This window comes from Daphnia carinata, chromosome 1 (genome assembly GCF_022539665.2).
Source record: "Daphnia carinata strain CSIRO-1 chromosome 1, CSIRO_AGI_Dcar_HiC_V3, whole genome shotgun sequence".
NCBI classification, from domain to species: domain Eukaryota; kingdom Metazoa; phylum Arthropoda; class Branchiopoda; order Diplostraca; family Daphniidae; genus Daphnia; species Daphnia carinata.
In genome coordinates, this window is record NC_081331.1 from 9,413,334 (window position 1) to 9,434,712 (window position 21,379).

The following is a 21,379-nucleotide window of genomic DNA, read 5'->3' on the forward strand; positions in this document are numbered from 1 at the left end:
TGTTGCACAGTACGCAACACTTTGAAGAAAACACGAAAAACATAACAAGCTTGAATGTGAGAGTAAAACTTTAAATAGGCGTATAGAACACGTATCATTTCTGAGCTCGTAATAGGCATATCCTATGCTAACAGCGACATTAGCACAAGACGGGAGCTCCAAGTTATTAACTCTTTTGCACCCGTACGTCAAAGTTTCGTGCAGCCGTCTTATGTATTGGTGGCATTCATTTTGTATTCCATTACTTATGACAAACAATCGTCTCGCCACGTTATTTCGTTGGTTGTGGGATTAACTCAATAATTTTCTAATGTGGTTCTCTGTCAAACAGCTTTTCAGCTTTAATGTATGTTTAGCTGTCCGACTAACGTATACGTAAGCTCATCGGTAAAAAGTACAATTACGTCGGCCGTGAACCCGTCTTGGTATACCTATATGTTTAAACGTATACTGGTAACATGGGCGATTGAAAAGATTGAAAATGGTCGAATGCTTTTTATCTGCCGACGAGGCAGACGTGCGCCGCTCGCATAACGTGACACTGGATTTTACCTGGTAACCTTCGGCTTGGCTGCATTTTTGCTTCGTTGCATGTCCATCGATGCCGCTAGAGCCCAAAGGACTCAAATACAGAGCGTACGGTTCCCAATCAGACGTCGGGGGCAGACGACAGCGAAATTACACATGTTGTATAATTTGTAGCTAATACGGATGTATACGCATATAGCATACTACACGTTCGGTTTTCCAACATCCGCGTCCAACGCCCGGCTCTGCATAACATGTTTAATACGTTGCATACGAACAAGTTATGATGTTTTGTATCGTAAAACCAAAACCTCATAATTTGTGGCACAAATTCGTTTGACTTCATATATTCCAAGGCATAAACATTAAAATTTAAGAAAGAAAAAGGGGTGTCTTAAACTGACTTTAGATTGTCATGTCAGGATCCATTTCCTTATAATCAGTCTTTCCGACTTCCAAAGTTTTATGAATATCTAGCTTACCTTTTTTTTGCCACAGAGTATATACTTCAACTAACAGTTTTACCCCAGTCACGTGCACCATTGTGTTATTTTAATCCCGGTTAGCTTTGCCCGGGTACCGAATCGTGATTATGTTCGCTCTCGGTGAACTCGCAGCTTTGAGGGGAATATGAAAAAGAGCGTTGGTTTATTCAAGCAACTCGCAGCCTAAAGACCTGATCTATTAGTATACGGGGAGGATGCACCGAAAGCAGAAAAGTTGAACCGATTGTAACATTCAAACACAGGATTATGCGTAATTGCTTCTCCTTTTTTTTTTTTCATGCTTGTTATACTAGGCCTAATACGTCGAATGGGATAGTCTAGACTTTCACATGGTCGTGTGCCGCAAGAGAATGACGTAGATTTAGGGCTACAACCAAAATGCGACGAAGACGATCGTCTATTGTCATTTCAATCGATCGCCTGTCGTACAGAAACCTGTGGCGTCCTCCCCTGAGATGCAACAACTCTGAAGTCTTGCCAACTTGTCCTTGCCTTTCTTCTTTTTTTTTCATTTTTTTTTTTTGCTGAAATAAAAAGAGCTATAGGTCATAAGTGCATAATGCATTTCCTATTACTAGAGAGTAATAAGTCGAGCAGCTTACCGCGTGACGACAAAAGGGGGGGGGGGGGAGACTAGATTAGGTATATTGTAGCAATATGGAACACATAAGGAAGATAGGTCGACTAAGTCGGCCTGTGAAAGGTTTCTTTTTCACAACAAAAAAAAATGGCCGAGATTTGTTTTCTTCCGTTATGCATGAAAACTCCTTTTTTGGATTTGGCGTTCAGCTATTGAACGTTAATAACTAAGACACGACATCACTAAATCCGATCCATTCGCAAAACTTCAATCGTGCCGACATCGTATTTGGCTAAGAAAGTAGAGTATTATAGGAGCACATAAATGACTCGATTCAAAGCAAATCGAACAGCCTACACTTTACTTGTTTAACCGTGGGCTTGCAGAAGTGGGTGGAGGGGGCGAAAATAAGAAGGGAATCCCCCCTTGACATGACCAAATCGTTTGTGTTCCAAAATTGAATGAGCCGATGGACATTGGACAAATATAAAGGTTTACATTATTGAAGACCAGAGCTTCCACCTGTATTCTGTGCTGCGGCTATTCGTTTAATAATGTTCCTTCCATTTCAATTCTATGCCGCAGCTATTCGTGTAAAAAAAAAAATGGTCTATCCACTCTTTTTTTATTATTTATTTATTTTTTTTAGACTATTTTTTAAGTCACTTGTTTTAACTTCTCATAGCCCAAAATGGGCACATACGATAGTAACACATACGCAAACAGTAAATGTATGTGGGATTTTGTTGAGCTACTATATTGGTTTTTCTTGGCGTGCTGGACATCAGGAAACAGGCTGCCAATAGATTGAGTTGCTAATGGTATGCGGTATGTTTACGCAGCACGTGTCGCGCTACCAGAGCCTTTTGCTGGTCACGACCGCGTAGCGACAGTATAGCCAATAATTGTGTTAACAAGGAATTCTCATGCTTTATAAAGAATCTTATTTTTTTTTCCCTCACGTTTTCAATTACCTATGGCTGCGTCACACCGCACGTCAGCGCAATTGGTCCCCATGCGATGCCTACTTAAAAACGCTTTTACCTGCAAAGGAGAATTCAATTATACTTACGAAACACCTTATTTCATCCGTAGTTGCAGTAAAACTATAGTTAGTACGATGAGCTATTGCATAGTAGCACTTCTGATGTTGATGCTGTTGTCCCGTGGCCTCAACAACGATGGTCGTGTCACGTGTGCGGGACACAATGTTAAATAAATAATAATAATAGCAAAGTCTTCAGTGGGGTCACTCTTGCATATTGTATGGTTAGAAGAAGTCTATCTTATACATGACGAAAAAGAAAAAAATTGATTTTGTCCGTCTGGAGCGCTGGTTGGATGGCGCGTTTACGTATCTACCGTCTATTGATCAATTTCGATTATGTGCATTACAGTACAACGTAGTAACGTTCGGTCAAAGGCAGTGGTGTGGTAGTCATGGCGTATTGAATACGATGCAGATACAATGAAAGATAGAATTGAAAAATTGAAGGTAAAGGTCAATCACGTTCAACTAGACAGCCGGTGATGCTATTAACGATGACACTTCATTGCGGCACGAAGATAGGGAGCGATTACGAGACACAACCGGTGGCTCAAACATCAGCTTTTGTTTTGATCGTTTTATTATTGATTTAGTTTCGTATGAGTTCAATTTTAGTCTATTGACGTCAAACGGTGTTCATTTTTTGTTTTGTTTTGATTTTTGCAACATTTCGAAAAAAAAAATGTCGAGTAGAGGGAGACGTGGAGATGATCAAGTGACAAGAGAGATGCAATGGAAGTAGCTTCAGTCCAGTTAATAACACTTCCATGTCCATGCTTCCCTACGCCCTCGTCGCTCAACGCCCTTACGCTCACCGATGTCAAAAACGAGCGCATTATAAAAGACCAGTGATTGCTGATGATGCTGGTACTACTCTGGCTCAGATGGATTGGTATGGGGAACAGGCTAAAGATCCTCATTACGAGCTGTGCAGACGCACGGATTGGACTGCAGTATTTTTGACGTCAATCGGGCCGACGCTTATCATTTGCGCGTTGATGGCCGCCAAGCAAATTGCCTAAGCTTTTTTATTTTTCCTGCGGAGGGTAAAACGCGATGCGCTTCAGCACCTCTCACTTGGACTCGTACTCGAAAGGGTCTCGTTAGCGACGATAAGTCACATCGGAAAAGAATTCACCTCTAGACGTACTATGAACTTACGTAGGCGTTCAGCCGACCACAAAAATCTAGTTTTACCCACTAGTTGCGTCCGTTTTCATCGCTCTCTGCACTCGACTGCCCACTGATGTAGGACTGCGTAGGGAATCCCCCTCGTCTGTCGTTGACCACCATCAGCGAGGTATGGTGAATAAGAGATTACATGCGGAGGGGAGAATAAACGACGACATGGTGCGACAGTTACAAGCCGTCGAGTGTTCGTTTAAAAAAAAAAAAAAAAAAGACATGCGAGTTCTCGTTTGGTCGTCTAATCAATGTAGACTTTCAGTTTATGGTGAAAAGGGAACGTGTCAAAAACGACAGTTCTATTCTATACAGTCGGTATTCGGCTGCCACTGTGCTTAAGCTTCCATATGACTGCATTCATGATAACTGTTTTATTGTCAATATTAGTTGAATTTTAAGGAGTAGGTCAAACAGTAGCCCAACAATCGGGCTTGCAGAGATCGGGTGAACAAAGACTGGACATCATTTCATTTAAATCGTCCAAGAGGTGCCAAACAATTGAGATTTCAGCACCAAGCACAACTCGATAATCCTTGTTAGTCACATCGATTGGCGGTGGAGTAGCATAGCTATAACGGGTCGCATCAGCATTGGAGACCTGTGAATTATCAGGTTAAAAGGAAAAGGAATCTAAAATAGAAAAAAGAGTATAAATAAAAAACGAATCGGCGGCAGTTCGTTGAACGTCGTTACCTTATATCAAATGGCAGTACAAATCAAAGTTGCTGCAACAGGTAGGAACAACACAGTTATACGTACGCAACATGTCGTAATTGGTAAGGTTGAGTGGTTGCTATTAAAAAAAAAAGCGTTTCAAGGAACAGGTTTCCACCTGAAGACGTTCATTAAAAAACGATTAAAGCTATGCGTTGGCTTTTCTTTGCTCTCCTTTCGCCATCGTTACAAAGTACACGTATATTTAGATGCTTTGACTACGTGACGTTTCTATCGCGACTAGAGCAATAATGAATACATGGCTGGAAGAACTCGAGTGATCGTCAGACGAAGTTTGATGACAACTATGAATAACATGTTCAAACGCCATTGCCTATTTCAATCATGGTGCGAAAGCAAGCAGGAAAGCGTAAACGCCACGCAAAGCTTTTATAAAGTAGTCTCTTCATAATTGATGAATGAGCTGCTGCAAGTCGAGTCAGCCAACAGGTGTTACTTTCCCGTGGGCTTCTTATACCCACCGCCCACCCTTTGCAGGTATTGCTTGTTCACGCTGGTCGTCATTCCCGTTCATTCTGTCCTACATTCTAGGTCTTTATACAAGTCCGCTGTCATCCGTCATTTTTCTTTTCTATATTTAAAAAAAAAATGTAAATTGTAGTGAAAAGCTAGGGGGAGATAAATTGATTGAATTTTCATGGTGTCGTATTTACATCCGGCATGCCGGCCTAATGATTTGCGGATATATAGAATGACGCAGAGAGCGAAGACAAGGCCTTCAACCATAAGCTAAGGAAAGTAAAAATATTTATCGTACGTCTACCGATAATAAGATAAAACGTAATAGGCGTTGTATAACAGTGACGTACGCCAACGCCTTACTATGACAATTACGACTCACGAAGGGTGAAAGGTGACGGCCCGAAGCCGACATCCGAGGATGTGAAGTCGCGTCAGCCACAAGTAAAATGATCTGGTGAAATATGTTAGCTCGTCATTGTTCACCTCCTTTTACTTCTCTCTCTTACGTTTTATCTATACAGGCGACAATGACTCAAGTAAAACGAGACGTCGGTGAAGGATAGTGAAGATACACATAGAGCGCTATACGCTGCCTGTGACAATTGAGATCATCATCTGGCCGTCTGGCCCTGGCGCTAGCCGTTGTCAGAGGCGGTCGTGCATCTGTGTGAGTGTGTGTGTGTGTGTGTGTGTGTGTGTGTGTGTGTGTGTGTGTGTGTGGCGCTGGTACCAAAAGATAGAGTTACCTGGGTGATGGTGTGACACGCTCATCGATAAGAGTTTCGCTAATGATTCGACCATCTATCTCTCCCACAGTTCCCCCCCTCCTTCCTCTTTGTCCACTCCTCTCTCGCTAACACACAGACAGACACACAGTCACACGAGCGCACATATACACACACAATGTCGAGGCAACATTGCTGGAGCCGTGAGAGCAAGTTGCCAGTGAAACTTGTGGTGTTATAAGTATTATAGAGCGATGCGTTCGCCTAGACACATGGAGTGCAAGCTACAAGCGTGTTGGCTTTCCCTTTGTACATTATCCCGTACGTGTATGTATATAAAGGATAATTCGACTTGTCTAATGATCGGCTTGTATGTGCATGACGACAAGGTTAAAGAGTCCTTCCTTCCTCGGGTAGATTTCCATGAATGCATTTCGTTTGTATTTCAGCAACCGTCTAGCAGAAACATGTATCGCACGCCTGATGATCATTAGTGGCTCACATTGACTTCTTTTTTGCTTACCTATTTCGTACTCTTTCTCTTTCCGCTGTTCTCGTGCTGTCCGTCTTAAATGCAAAGGCAGCATGGCTGAAAGCTTTAGTTAAAGCGAAAATACGTGACTACGCTGTTCTTGCAAATCGATAAAGTATATGCTCATTTCATACGCATCACAGAGTCTATATATTTACTATACAAGATTGGTTCAATTAGTATTGCATTATTTATATTAGAGTAGCACACATAAAAAACGAATTGATTATAGTTTTTTAAATGATGTACTCTACACGACAGTGATTCAGAAGTAGGCCTGGTTTGCAGTGCATATAAAGCTTGATGTTAGTTAAACAACATTGTTGCTGGGAAGATCGTCGCTTTCCGGAGGCCGAGATACCAAATGTTTTTCCGTCAGGTACTTATATACGCATATCTTTGTAGATTTGCTTGCTATTCATCTGGAAAGAGCCGCTATTTGTTCTAAATAAAAAAAAAAAAAAAAAAATACTTATTGGCGAAAAATGTACAGAACAATCTTGCAAAGCTTGCCCGTTTCAACACAAACTATAGAATATGCAAATTGCATGGCTCGATTAGCTTTGCTGATGCGTTACGCCTACCACTAAAAGTTATGCAGCTGCTAAATCAATAGATGTTTTAGAAAATATGGAGACTCCTCTTATGATTTCATGTTTCCCTCGCACATTCTTTAACAAAGCAAATGAAGTTGCTATCTATTTTTTTTTTTTTGGCGAGTGCTTGTTCAGCTGTCACTGTTTGGCTTTAAGTTAATTGTAGCAATCGGAAGTAAAGTGTATTGGTAAGAAAAAAAAACTACACGGGAGTTTTTGATGTGCAGTGATACGGAGCAAAGCTGGAATAGGGGAAGAGGAAGTGGAGAAAAAAGGAAGGAAGTAGAAGGCACACTAAGGGGGAAAAAAACGAAAACGAACAAACAAACCCTAAGAGTTGTTTCCGTTTCCCATTGTGGAAGGAACTCGTATGGTTACCTGAGTGCTTCGACTTCTAAATAATAAGCAGAGGAACTTGGAAAACTAAAGTTTACATCGATGTAGCTTTGGACGTACCATTTCCGCTATGAACGCTGCGATAAATACACCTCTTTTTTTTTCATTTTTGAATATTTGGCACACCCGTATTACATTTAATTGGGCAATTAGATTGTAGGCTAGAGACAGAACTGAAAATTCGGTGAAATGCTAAAAACCCTATTTGTTAGCTTTTCACGTAACTAATGAATCGTCTATAGCACAGGGTTTAGTAGTTTTGTTTTCGTCTACTTCCGAATTAGATGATGCGGAAGACGACTGTCCTAGTTGACAAAAAGCATCGACACCCTAGCATTGCACAGTTGAAACATTATGCTGATTCCGCTAAAGCGAAGAGGGTGGGTAGGATGGAGAGAAGGGGGGTGGGGGTATTCACCGGGCATCTCATAGTTTTACAACGAGTGCGGGCGAGGAAAAAAAAAAGGGAGGGAGGGGGTGAAATGCTTAAGAGGAAAACGGAGACAAGAAAATGTTTACCTCCGGTTTGTGTAGGATTTCGGAAGTGAAATGACGTGACGTGCGGGTTATGGAATAAGCCCCCCTTTCATAGCACACGAATAATATATAAAATAGCCAGGTGCACTGGAATCCGGCAATAGCAGCTTATAGTTTCCCCGCATGTTTTTTTTTTGCTTCTAATTCCGCTTCTATTTCCTTTTTTATGGTCTTTATTTATTTATTTTTTTTCTTTTTCTTTTAGTTTTTTTCGTTCCCATTTCCAGTCTAAATTTGTATCTTTCTGTATTTTGTTTTTCCTGAAAACTGTTGTGTAATGTATTTTCCAGTTGTTGCGCATTTACAAACGGATGGGCGAGTGAGTTAAATTATGCGTATATGTGGGTAGTTTAAGGTAATGCAATGATGAAAAATAAGGTTTTTTTTAATTAGAAGTTTGTTCTTCTTGTTGCGCTCTTCCCGGACTCTTGCCTTTAGTTTGGTGTGAATTATCAAGTTTTTCTATGCAATTAGAGTCCTGACCAACAATCTTCCAAATTAAAACGCTCATACAAATATGGAAATCGCTTAGATTTTTTTGTTTGTTCTATTTTCCCGTTAACGCGTCGTTCGCTTGTAACAGTCCGTAATCTAACCTGATAACGATGCAGCTGCCGTTTCCACCACACATACCGTTTTGCCTAGAAACTCTCATGTTAATATTTCGTTTTAGGAATGACGAAATTAAAGGGCGAAGAGTATTGTAAGCAAATACGTTCAGCAATTTGCGTCTTATGGCTCACGTTGGACAACACAATAAGCCAGCTAAACGTACCAGCCAAAAACATGGTTTCTCCTATTTATATGCAAACGAGTGCGTAATAAGTTAACAGGCTTCCGTCCTTCAGTAAAAGCCTTCGCGCGGTTCCTATATAATATGCCGTAGAATGCGGTATCCATTATAATACTCTTATATTAAGTCCAGCAGCATCTATCCTTTCATATGTCTCTTTACTGGGATGGCAAATAGGTTTTCATTGAGTAGCCTATATTACAACAGACAATTGTACGGATGCAGTTATACCATTACGATTGCATTCATAGACGCAATAGATTCGGTAGCGACTGCAATATCGAAAACAAAACAAAAAATACAAAAAAAACAACTGACATGTTACCAAAATAACGCTATCGTGGATGCGGGGCATCGTTTTCATCAATCAGTAAGTGGCACCTACTTGATGTGCGACGATGCGGGTTATTTCCTGAGCATTGTGTATAGCTTTTTTTTTTTTTTTTTCGTGATATTATACAGGCTGATACTGTTTCTCAGTACGCAGCAGTTCCTTCCGGATGGCGGGTCTAGGGCTTTCGACATCATTATATACCAAAGTGGAAAAAGCTGCCGTTATGCTCTCTCTTTTTTTCTTTTTTTTTTTTTTTTCTAGGAACAGCAGAACAATTTTTTTTTTATCTGATAATACCAGTTTATGTATGGCTGCTCGTGGAGCTGTCTCATAGCAGAGCATTGTGGCTTTCAATTGCTCCCCAATTTTTTTTTTTTTATGGAGGTCTGCTTGTGGTGAATGATGGCGGTTTCATTTGCGACAAGAGGTAATTCTACCACTCGATATTCGATACGTTGCTGAAGTTATGTCTTGCCATTGTGCGGTTTCCTTCATCGCAGCTAATGGCTAATAGTTTCATTTGCTTTTTTATTTATTAAAGCCAATTTTGATCGACTGTGGGATTCAACGTGGAATTCTAAGGGTTTATTCAGCCTGTCCGGAGCGAAGTTATGGAATTTGCATTCGCTTTCTCGATGCTTACATTTTGTTCTGCGTTTGATCTTATGGTATTATTGATTTGCCTTACGTGACCACCTAAAAGAATTGCATTAAACAGACACTAATATCTCCATGGTTACTTAACATTAAGAAAAAAAAGAATAAAACAATAATTTATTCTTCTGATGTTTAATTGTTTTCGTTACAGAAAAGCTATTGTACAAACTCTTAATGTGCCGTTTTTCCGCAACAAAATGTGAACCGTGAGTAAAATTTCGCTTCAATCTTGAAGAGACGCTGTATACACCGTGTCCGATTGTTTGTTTAAACAATAGGACAAATTTCGTCACAGTGATCAACAGGCATTTGTTTCCAGTTAGCGAAGCCTCTAAACGTCTATAGCGTGACCGGACTAGCCTTTCACTTGAAACAAGGCTAAGCCGATAAAAGCTAGCTTTAGAAATTAAAATGTTCTGCAAGCTCCTCGTGGATCAAAAAGAGTTGTTAAGTACACCAGGCTTAATCTACTTTCATTCTTTTTGCTAAACACGTATTTGTATGTCTGTTTGTTAATGCGCCACGTGCATCATATAATTATAGTATAGTTATCTTCTATAGGCATTGATATTCTACAAAAATATATTTTAAAAAATGTAAGACAAGAGCAGCAAAGAACGATTCTTTGTTCTTCTGAATTTGCTCATTTTCGAATGCATAATAATAGTATGGTGATGGTTATAGAGCCGTTTGAACCCTAAAACTGGTTGGCTCGCACCTTTGTATCGGCATGTCATTGTATACGGAAAACGGGGTTGAGGATAGAGCCATTCATAGAGGCACGAGCCGAACTAGTTTTATGAACATATGACAGCTTTTCGACTTAGCAATGCACCAGCTGCTGTTCCTGTCCTGCCTGTTTGTTCCTCTTTCCATCGGGAAGTGGAAAAACACGCGCGTGCCATCACAGCAGCAACAGATCGCGATTCGCCAGGCCAGAACACAACGGTACAGTTGGAGGCAATAACAACAAATAACAGCAAAAGAAACGAAAAAAGAAAAACCAGACATGTGCAGCTCTCCCTAATCAAACACGCACATGGCACACAACAACAAAAAAAAAAAGGTTAGGGCCATCATCAAATGCACAAATTCCATTATATGTAGAATGGGGTGTCCCCCTATATTCCCCCCCCCCCCCTCCTTTTTAGCTCGTGCTCGGTGCATTACTAGACAATCCGATGGAGGCAGCAGATGAAAGTTGAAAAGACAACCAGAGTCAGAATTTTTTTTTTTTTATTTCAGGGTCTTCAGGCCATGGAGGGTGGCATCGGTGGGGGGGGGGGTGGGGGTGGGGGGGTGAATGAGTTTTTAATGTCGTCTCCACACGCGCGTGTCTATACACTGTGGATATAGCACTACGTTGAAATGCCGGCTGTCGTAGGCATTTTTAGTTATCGTCCATTAAGTAATTTATTAATTTTTTTTTTAAATGTCAATCGGAATGGGTGGGTGGTTGGGGTGGAGGAGGGAAAAAAACGACATATTGACTAGGGTATTTTTTTTTTTAGTTAAGAGAAACGAAAAAGGTTTCATCCGTTTTTTTTTTTTCACGTGGAGGGAGATAGAAGAGGGGGAGTTTTGAAATAGATAAAAGAATACGATGTCTGATAGAAGGTGGAAGAGGGGAGGGGGTGATGGGAATAAAGTCACGCTGCCCCCTTCTATTTGATATAATTCTTTCTCTCTGCTGCAGCCATCTGATGGCCATGCACTGCAAGGGATGCTGTTGCAATAGCAGCTGTTGCTTTTATTTCTCTTCTCCGATGATGTAGTGCGGCTGCATGTGGGAGTAGTATGGATGAATTGCTCTACCCATCCCCCCTTCCCTTCCCTACCCTTATTATTTTTTTTTTTCCCCCCATATTGCTGTTTCAACCAAGCCATCCACCGGTGCGTGCTTATACAGCTATACGTTGTGTTCACGGCAGCAGATCGGCCAGGCAGATTGTTGTACAGTCCCCCAGATTCCGTTGGACGAAAAAACTTAGCACCTTGCCGCAACGGTCATTCCATCAGACGCGGGATGCAGGCTGCAGCTGGCAGCTGGGAAATCATTAAGCAGAAGCCACTGTACGTAACACTGTACGCAGCCTCCCCCTTTTTATATATATACTGTATATATTTTTAATATTCGAAAATAGCAGTGGATGTCTATGCCTATGAATAAAAACCAACTCCCCCACTTTGTTGTACGGGATAAAAAAATAATGGGGAGGGGGGGATGCTGCAATTTGCTCAACGTCCGTTGATGCTGGATAGCTTTGCAGTCTTTTTGTTTGTTTGCATTGGATGTTGATGGTTGGTGGGTGGAACAAAGGAAAACCGTTGCAAAACCAACCAACGGCATGCCGGTGTTAATTTGTGTTTTTGATTTTCAAACCGTTGCTCTGGCTGCCAGGTGATGAAATAAAACAGCAACAGCCTGCTAATCTCTTCAACCCTCGAAACAAGCGTGTTTCTAATCTATCTTTTAGATTAGTTCTTACTCGTTATTCCAACGGTTTTCAACAAGTCAGCCGTGTGATGATGACCTTTCGTTACGATCATCTTTAATGCAAACGATTGTTTCAAGGCTTTAGACAAATCATTAATCGCAGGAGGACTTAACATTTCCAATTCTAAAAAAGGATGCCTCAGGAGGTGATTCGATTCGTCTTCGCAAGACAACAATAAAATTTAACAAATGTTTTATTTCAAAACTAATTCAGCCAATAGGTATAGAGAGTTGGGCGATCGCTTTATCGAGACCAAGACGCCAGTACCCGATTCGCTGGCGAGACTTCCAAGTCCGAAGATGCCGACGCCTCTTAAGAGGAACGATCCGCAAGAAACTGTGAAATGTTTAGAATAACAACCAAATGCGGCAACCAATGGCCGACTGGCTTTTGGGGCTCCTTTCTCCTTAGAAGGAGGATTTTCTTTTTTTCTTTTCTAATTTACCCATACGGAAACGTCTTTTTACTTATAGTAATAACAGTTCTAACAAAAGCCGAGTGTAGCGATGAAAGAACGTCCAATGCCCCTGTCGGATTTTTCCAACCCATGTTTTTACCAGTTCCCCGCAACGAGCTCCTTGCGCCTTGTGAGACGGTAGGGCGCGCCGACGCTGTTCGCCGATTGGATGACGACGCAACTCGAACGGAAATCAACTTGAATGGAGAAAATTGGTCGATGCGAGTCGTGCAAGATGCCGTAAGTTGGGGGGGGGGGGGGGGAGAAAAGCAAGCGCATAGCATCACAGTTCGTCTCTCTCTCTCTCTCTCTATCGGTGTTCTTGCCGCTCATTGGCGGAGACGAAAACATAATCACCTTCCGTCAGACGCATAGGCAAAGGGGAGGTTCTTTTACATTCCCCCCTCTTCAAGAAATTCAAACATTCCCCTCCACTCGTCTCGGGCGTCGGGAAGGTGTCGATTTCGCGGATGACGTCTTCGTTTACAGATCAACAGATTTTATGCATCGCGCAGTACAAGGGAATGATTCAAATAGTTTCACGTCGAATTGCTTTTCCCACCGGTTGGCAATTTCAAATACGGAGTCAAATGCAAATTCTTTTTTTAGGCTTTATATGCTTTTACAGACGTAAAAATACTCGTGCGCAATGGTTTGATTGATTGATCGTGTACGCTATTTAATTTTGAATTAAAAAAAAAAAAAAAAAGAGGGGCAGCTGTTGCCATTGTAACCATATGCGCAGTTGTGCGCTGTGCATAGTTTGACGTACGCCCGATATGCTTGACGTGTTTAGCGCTATACATGGCGTTCGGCCAGAGCTCCTCTGATAGGGAATAAGAGGGCAATCTGCAGTCTCTATATATAACTCTATGTATGTGTGTATATGTTGTGCTGTTTAGAGGTCGAAATTATTCGAGGGGTTCGATGTGCACTGCTACTACACGATTTTTTTTTTTTCATTATTTTTCCTTCCTTTTTTTTTTTTGGAACGCTTTTGTGAGTACAGTGGTATGGGACTGAATGCCATGGTGTGTTGCTCTCTCTCTCTGTGATGGGTTGTGGAACATCTGAACGGTGTTCCATGGTGGCGGTATATAGTACACGTCCCTCTATCGGGATAAGCCGGTTGGTTCTAGCGGGGGTTAATGCCTCATTCAAAGATATGGGGGGAGACGAAAAAGAAGAGAGAAAGAGAACAGGGTGGATTGTTGTGCGGCTTTTGTCATGGCACTCGCCATCTATCCCCCCTCCCTCATTCATTCTCCCCCCTCTTCTCCGTCCTTTAGTCTATATACCATCTCGTCTGTGTACCTCGCGCCTGTTCGACCGAACGAGGAAGATGAGGGCACGCGATCACCCAAACAAACGACAGGCCGACCCACACACACACAGAGAAAAAAAAAAAGGAGAGTAGGAGGAAGGGGCGATCGGGGACCGCTCGACGTCCCCCACATGACAGACTTCACATCTGCTCCTCTTCTACAGACAATGTGTTGTATTTCGATGGATAAAAAAAAAAAACGTAGAGGGGGGAGAGAGAAAGGAGGTGGACCTGACAGTAACGCAGTGTGTTGCTAGGCTGTCGGTATGAGAGTGCAGCGTCGGTGGGAGGTGGGTGGGGGGGGGTCTTGAAAGGGAATATTTGAACGCAAAGTTTTACCAGAAGGAAGGGAAATAGTATTGGAAGGGGGTGGGGGCGCATATAGTTGAATCACCGTATGCTTTTTTTTTGTGTGTTGTTGTTGTCATTCACCACCCCTCACCACCTTCACCTTTTGCTTCAGCTTGCAGTACACCCCCTTGCCGTGGCTCGTGTCGTGCTATTATCTTACTAGTTTTTTTTTTTACTAGGTGGGGGGAAAATGAGTCAGCAGGCATTTTTTTTTTCGAAGTCATGTTTTTTTGCATTTTTTCCCCCGTGTTGATGATGTGCTTCAATCAATGGAGTTGATGAAAAATGAAATTGGATTGAAAATTCAATGTGGAACAGCAAAATAAATAATTGCAACCAAAATTGGGTAATTACCTTAAGCACCCGCATAATCGATTCTGTACAGACGTTATCTATAGTCCTGCGCTATGTATATGATAAACAGGCGAACAAATGGTGGCAGAACAATCGCTGCTGGTAATGCAATCGAAGTGTTTAGCTATGCAAAACGCTTTGCCGCGGTATTCTTTCCTTTTAAGTCAAACTAAACGTAAAGTCCCCAAACCCATCGTTACAACTAGTATAAACAATAACGGAATTCCCATTCACCACCGAAGTTCGGATCGGGAGAAAAAAAAATAAACAAAAAATCCCATGGTGCAATATATCGAAATCTGTGTGTGGAATGACGCCACCGGTCCCCTTTTATATTTGCCACCTTTATTATGTTGCCCTATCATCCCCCGATTGGGTTGCTAGGGTGTAGCTAAGGTTAGCACTTGCAGACGTGCGTTGCTAGATCGCACACGGGGACACATATGCTCGAATAAAAAAAGAAGGAGGAAGAAGAAGAAGAAGAAAAATGGAAGCCAGCGGGGATCGAGGATGGATGGCGGGGGTGTACGACGTCGACATCCCTCCTTTTCTATTGGATAGCCGAGCGGCGCCAATCAGCACAGTCCAACTAGTGACATGTGCACGTAAGAGACGCTGACATGGAAACGAACTATACAGACACACAGGCAGCTAGCGAAAGAGAGAGAGAAATTGGGGAGGGGGGAAGAGGGAGGTGGAAGGGAGTTGGCGTCGTCAGAAGTGGGTGGCGTAGGCTTGCACTGCTAAAAAGGGAGGAGAACGGAACGACGTCGCAAACAAAAAAAAAAAAAAAGGTGGGCATCCCAGAGAGGACCGGCGTCTCTCTTTTCTATCGCCCCGCCCTTCACAGACTCCTTTTTCGCCCGCAGCAGCAGCATCGGGTTTCGACATTCGGTGGAGGTGGCGTCCGTCGTGTTTTTTTTTTTCTTGCAGGAGATAGAGGGGGAGGTTGGGGGGGGGTTGTTAATCAGGAAACGGGGGGGAAAGGAAACGACGTGCACACCTTGACATCGCGGCGCTCTTCCCCTGTTGGCATCAGCAAGCTCCATCGAGCTCAAAAAGGACAGCAGTTCGCTGGATGTCAGTCAGTCGACTCTCAGACGCTGTGGCGATCGCTTTTGCCAAAAGTTCTTCAACTTTAAATCTATTTTCATTGATTTTTATTTTTTTTTTCGAATCACGTAAGACAAATCGCAAATTCAAACCAAGCGCAAAGTGTTTTTTTTTTTTTTTTGGCCGTTCGTTTCGTCCCCGGGCGCAACCGCCTCGGACACTTAAAATGTGAATACAAATGTAAGTTAAATTTCCCTTTTATTTTTTTTGAAGTGCATGTCAGTCAAAAGATGTTTTTGTTGATTATCGAATGAATGCCATAGAGATCTAGATTTAATTGCACGTTCAGTTTTAAAAAAACTTCTTAGCCACGAAATTTGATTGAAATATTTTTATTTTTCGGTAGGTGTTTGGTGTGTAGACGATAGAGTCAACTGCAAGTTCAATTTCCCCATTCAAAAAAACTTCTTCATTCATCATTCGTCGTTGCTTTCTTTGGCAGCGCTGTATTTTAATTCACCCGCGAGTGACATCTCATCTAGTCATTGAAATCGTCAACTCTAGTCAACGTTTTTCCGTCAAATCTAAGTCACCATCTAGTCTCATCTACATAAAACATCTAGTCAAACTTAGTCTACGTTCAATATTTCTAGTCGTCTTCAATTAGAATCCCCCCCTCCCATTCTAGTCATCATGTTTCAACACTGGACATCGTTCATCTAGTCATTTTCATGTCCCCCTCCCTTTTTTCAATTCTAGTCACTTAAGAATCTTATTCGCCAATTCCAGTGTTTAAATTGACCCGGTGTTCGTAAAAAAAAAAAAAAAAAAAAAAAAAAAAAAAAGAAATCACTAGTCATTTGTAGTCAGGCGTGGAAGGCCAATGCCACCGTAGAATTACAGCGTAGAGATTAGCGACCATGCCCCGAGGATTCCTAGTCAAACGGAATGACGAGCTGTTCTCCGTCATTATCGGCGAAACTGCCATAGACGCTGCACAGAAAGACCAATACAATGCGCACGATCAAGACGAAGCCGAAGACGCCAACGAGGAAGGAGAACAAGATGCCCTCGATTTAACACTGGCTTCTAGTCATAACCCAACGGCGGCTCACCTGGCCTTCGAGATCTCTAGTCAAGCTGCATCGCAACGTCATCCGCATGCAGCGCATCAGGACGGCCAACATCATCGTCAGTTGGTCGGTGGTGTAACCAGCAAAGAAAAGGAGCAATTACGTCGCCAGGGTCGGCTGATGAGCGCCAAAGTGTGGCGACCGGCCCTGCCCGACGCTTCGCCGTCGCCACCGCTGCCGCTTTCGGCCAATGCTTCCGGTAGGAGGCCTTCGGAAGCGACGGATGCGTTGCACGAATTAACGGAGAAGAATTCGGTTGCACCGTCGGTGAAGTTCGTCGACAAAGGTCGCGGCTACTGTGGAGATTCTTCGGCGTCGGTTCTCAAACATCAGTTGGCGACACCTGATGCGACTGTTTCCTGTTCACCTACTTCCGGAGGTGGCGATAGTCGACCGGAAGAAGCGGATCGGCTGCTAGAGCAACGACAGCAGTCGCCTGCAGCGGCCAGCAGGTCTTCCGTCCTGTGTCTGGAGGCGGCGCTTCGCTGGTACCAGCAGCGTTCGGTGCTGATGACGACGCTCAATGCCGCTGCGGCTGCCGCGGCCGCCGCAGCAGGAGCCACCGCTCCCGGTGAACATCTCGACGCTCATCACCATCCTCTGTACCTACCCCTGGCCAATTTGCATCATCTTCACCAGCAACATCAGCAACAACAGCAGCAATCCGCTTATCCTTCGCCATTCCATCAGCATCAGGCGTCGTCGGGTGGTCTTCAATCAGCGCCATCTAGTGGCGGAATGGCCAACCACAACCAGCATCCACCCCAACCACCACATCACCACCTGGCCGTTGCTCACCCTTCCCATCTGTACCCGCACTTGGCCTCGCTCCTCGTGCCCAGTATCATCACTCAGTGCCCTTCACCTGTCAGCCCGCTCATGCTCACTCCCAACCCGGAGCCGGAGCAGCTGGAACAAGCCGTCGTTCATCAGCAAACGGCGGCGTCAGTAGGTAGGCAGCCGTCATCGCCCGTCATCCATCATCAGCGCCACCCTCAACAAGCGACACAACAACTGACCGAGAATGGTCTTTTGTTGGATCTCAGTTTTAAATCAACAGCTGGGACAGGGTCGACAACAGACACTCACCTATTATCACCTCTAGTCCGTCTGGCCAACAACCAACATGGTCGGACGAATATTTTCAACCAGCCACCGTCAGCAAGTCCGTCCACACTAGCGCCCAGCAGCCAATCTAAGCCGTCACGCACTCTTCCCATGAATCATTCGTCCACTTCGAAAAAACGATCAGCGGCCAGCAGCGGCCTTACCAGTAACGCGAACGGCGAGGACGGACCATCTCCGCACCCGAGCAGCGCCAAAAAGCCGAAAGGGCCGAACGGGATCGCCAGCAAAAATCCACCAAAGCCGTGCGTCGATTGACTTTCGACGACGAGCTTATCTCACCCGTTTCGGGCACGATTATCAGAGACGCGGCCGATATGCCGTCAATGGTCGGCGGTGAGGATGGCCTAGTAGTGCGTCCGGGCGATATCGATCCGGCTTTTAACATCGTAGAAGTGACCGAAGAGGCTCGAGCTGAGCTGGCCAAAATAGATAATCGCATTGGCGACTATCTTTGTCGCTTGTGTCGGGTCGTTTTCGACGACGCTTTCGGTTTGGCCCAGCACCGCTGCCCGCGTATCGTTCACGTCGAATACCGCTGTCCTGAATGCGATAAAGTATTCAATTGTCCGGCGAATTTGGCCTCGCATAGGCGTTGGCATAAACCTAGGCCAGCCAATGGCTCCGCTTCGGCCAAGGCCGCCAGCAAAGCTGGAATGGCCTCTGGTGGCAACAACGGGATGAATAATAACAACCAGGAAAAACCTTCGCCCTCTTGGCCGGCAGGTGCGACCTCGTCTGCCGCCTCTTCAGCCGGCCATGGTTTCGTGACGACAGTTCGATCCGCTTTCCACCCGGCCGTCTTTTCCGGATCGTCGCTCTTGATGCCCAACTACAATTTCGGTTCGGGCGGGGTGGTCCAAGATTTTAGTCATTCGAATAAGTCGTCGTCGACGACGTCCTCACCTTCATCTTCTTCGTCATCATCATCGTCTTTATCGTCTTCGTCGGCCTCAGCTTACGACGGCTTTATGCATCATCACGTGTCCTCACCTTCACCCGTTTCTCCCGGCGCGGTTGTTATGACATCTAGCGGTACGGAGGAAAAAACACAAATCCATATCCCTCACATGACCCAGCTGCGAGCTGGGGCCACGTAATTATCTGGTCACGCTTTTTTTTTATTATGCCTAGTCTTTTTTTTTCTTTTTTAATTCTTTTGATTTTCATTTAGTTTGATGTTTTGTCATTTTTTTTCGTACAAAACTCCACATTTGAATTACCTAAATGATATAGAAGTTTATCGCTTCAATACGTTTCGGATGAGTATTTACTCTAGTCACATTGTCACAGTCTCATCTCATGCAGGGCTAGTCATTAGTCATTCCACTTCAAATCTAATCAAGTCGCTCTAGTCGCTTTTGATTGAGACCTATTTTTTTTCCTTAATTGGTAGTTTTTAGTAGTGAGAACAATGAATTGTATTTTGATCGTGTTTTGTTCTACAACCTCCCTTCGGTGAACGTCGGGACATGGATGTAGACGTCAGGCCGACCGGTGGCAATTTTCAGTAAGCAAAAATCGGCAATCTAACCTCGATAATCGCTCGTTTCATGAGTTCTATTCAAATCGATTCCAAATCGCAGATGCTGTTCGTTGATAGTTCCATGCTCTCGTAAAAAGACATTTATTATTATATATTCCATGCTACATATAACAGAGCCTTTATAGACATAATTATTTATTAGAGGAGAATTTAACAGACAAATGATTTGATCAGTAGATTATATTCGATGTGAAAATGAGGGTCAGTTTTAGTCAAACTAGTTCCACGCAGTCATCGTCGTGAATTATATTATTGCTTTTCGATTTGCTTATCGAAAACTCTTATTTGGTACGTCAAGCTTTAAGTATAAAAAAAGGGGGCTGGGTTTTCAGCTCTTGAATATTTCAGTCTTTCAACCAGTTTTGAGTTCCAGTCATATATTTCTAACTTTAATGTATTGCATTTTATATTCCTTGCGTTACGTTAACTGTTTAACAGAAAACAGTACGCTGTACCTGTGTTTCCAACCCATGATTTCCTTTTGCCATTCCCTTGTATTTGATTTTGCTTATTTCCCTTTGAATTTCTGCAACGAGTTACACCTCGAGATATTCACTTTTCGGATTTCCACCAATTTCGGAGGCAACTCCGTCCCGGCGGATTTTGTGAGTGCCATCTAGTCATTAAGTGTAGTGAGTGCGGACATTATTCTCAACGTTGGATTACCTAGCTGAGTCAACTGTCTTTTTTTGGTTACATCCATGTTTTTCATTCTGGGATTGCCTGACATTTTTAGTCGTTGTCAGGACATTTTTTTTTTTGTTTAAACTTTGAAATGACATTTTGAATAGTAAACGGGGCAAGGGGAGGGGTCAATAAAAGGGGAAAACAAGGTATAAAGCGCTTAGAAATTTACGGCCGTTGCCATGCAGGATTGAACTGATGGTTAGCGACATTCGGCAAAGGATCGTCTATTCATCTCTATTTTTCATTCAATTTGCATTCCCAGTTCGTCAACATGTTGTCCAAAATTGAAAGAATTCGGCTGGTCGCCACGTCTACAAGGATCTCAAGTCTGTCTTAGAATTTGTTTTAGTCATCCTCTATGTTGCCATCGCGAGAGTTGCTTTAATGTTTCCCATTCCCTATTGAGTGTCCATTTTCTCTTGATTGCGTCATTTTTTATTTGCATCATTGTCTCGTTTTTCTTAAGTCAAGCGTATGTATTAATAACTGTATGCACTTTGTAACGTTTATTTTCACTCTACATACTATTCTGAAAAAAAAATGAAACCATTACACAAACAGGAAATATATATATTTGTATTCGTATTTTCAAAAAGAAAAAAACAAAAAAACAAAAACAAAAAAAGAACCCCCAACAAAAAGAACAAAGAAAAACAACACCGATGCATGGCTAACTGAAGAAAAGAAAATGAGCTGTAGCCAATCCCGAGACACACCTGAAATATTTTGAGTGTCCTTTGATGCTGCTCCCAAGCAAAATCCTTTAGGATTGCATGTGTACAGATTGAACAGGTCACATATGTCCCCATTTTTTCCACGTGCCCATTGTAATCCCATCTTTCGTAACAAATTTAGCTTTAGCGAGTGTTTTTTTTTATGTACACAAATAGCAGAAAAGATACAGTTACAGTTATACATAATAGAACATAAAATTGTCATCCATTCCACCATACAATTTTTTTTTTTACTATTATTAAAAATTTTTTTTTTTAGACATTTGTAAGTTACTTAGATTTCTGGTTGTATGATACAAATGTAAACTCTAAATTGAATACAATTCTCTAACCAATTTTTACTAGCGAGTTTTTCTTCTTTTTTAATCATTTTTGCATTTTACAATTTTTTAAATGTTTTTTTTTTTGTATCTATTTATTTAAATTTTTTAATTCTTTACCTTTTTTTTGGTGTGTGTGTTTGATTGCGAATTGCTGCAAGTTTTCGAAAGGCACATCATACG

At 42.7% G+C, this 21,379-nt stretch overlaps 1 protein-coding gene across 1 annotated transcript; it reads left to right on the plus strand.

Moving 5' to 3' along the window:
* The first annotated feature begins 15,703 nt into the window (after window positions 1–15,703).
* On the plus strand, window positions 15,704–21,203 carry LOC130694720 (uncharacterized). The gene is given in 3 exon segments (XM_057517802.2): window positions 15,704–15,891; window positions 16,058–18,135; window positions 18,138–21,203. Coding segments are annotated over 2 exon segments (2,436 nt in total). The 5' UTR covers window positions 15,704–15,891; window positions 16,058–16,571; the 3' UTR covers window positions 19,010–21,203.
* The last annotated feature ends 176 nt before the right edge of the window (window positions 21,204–21,379 follow it).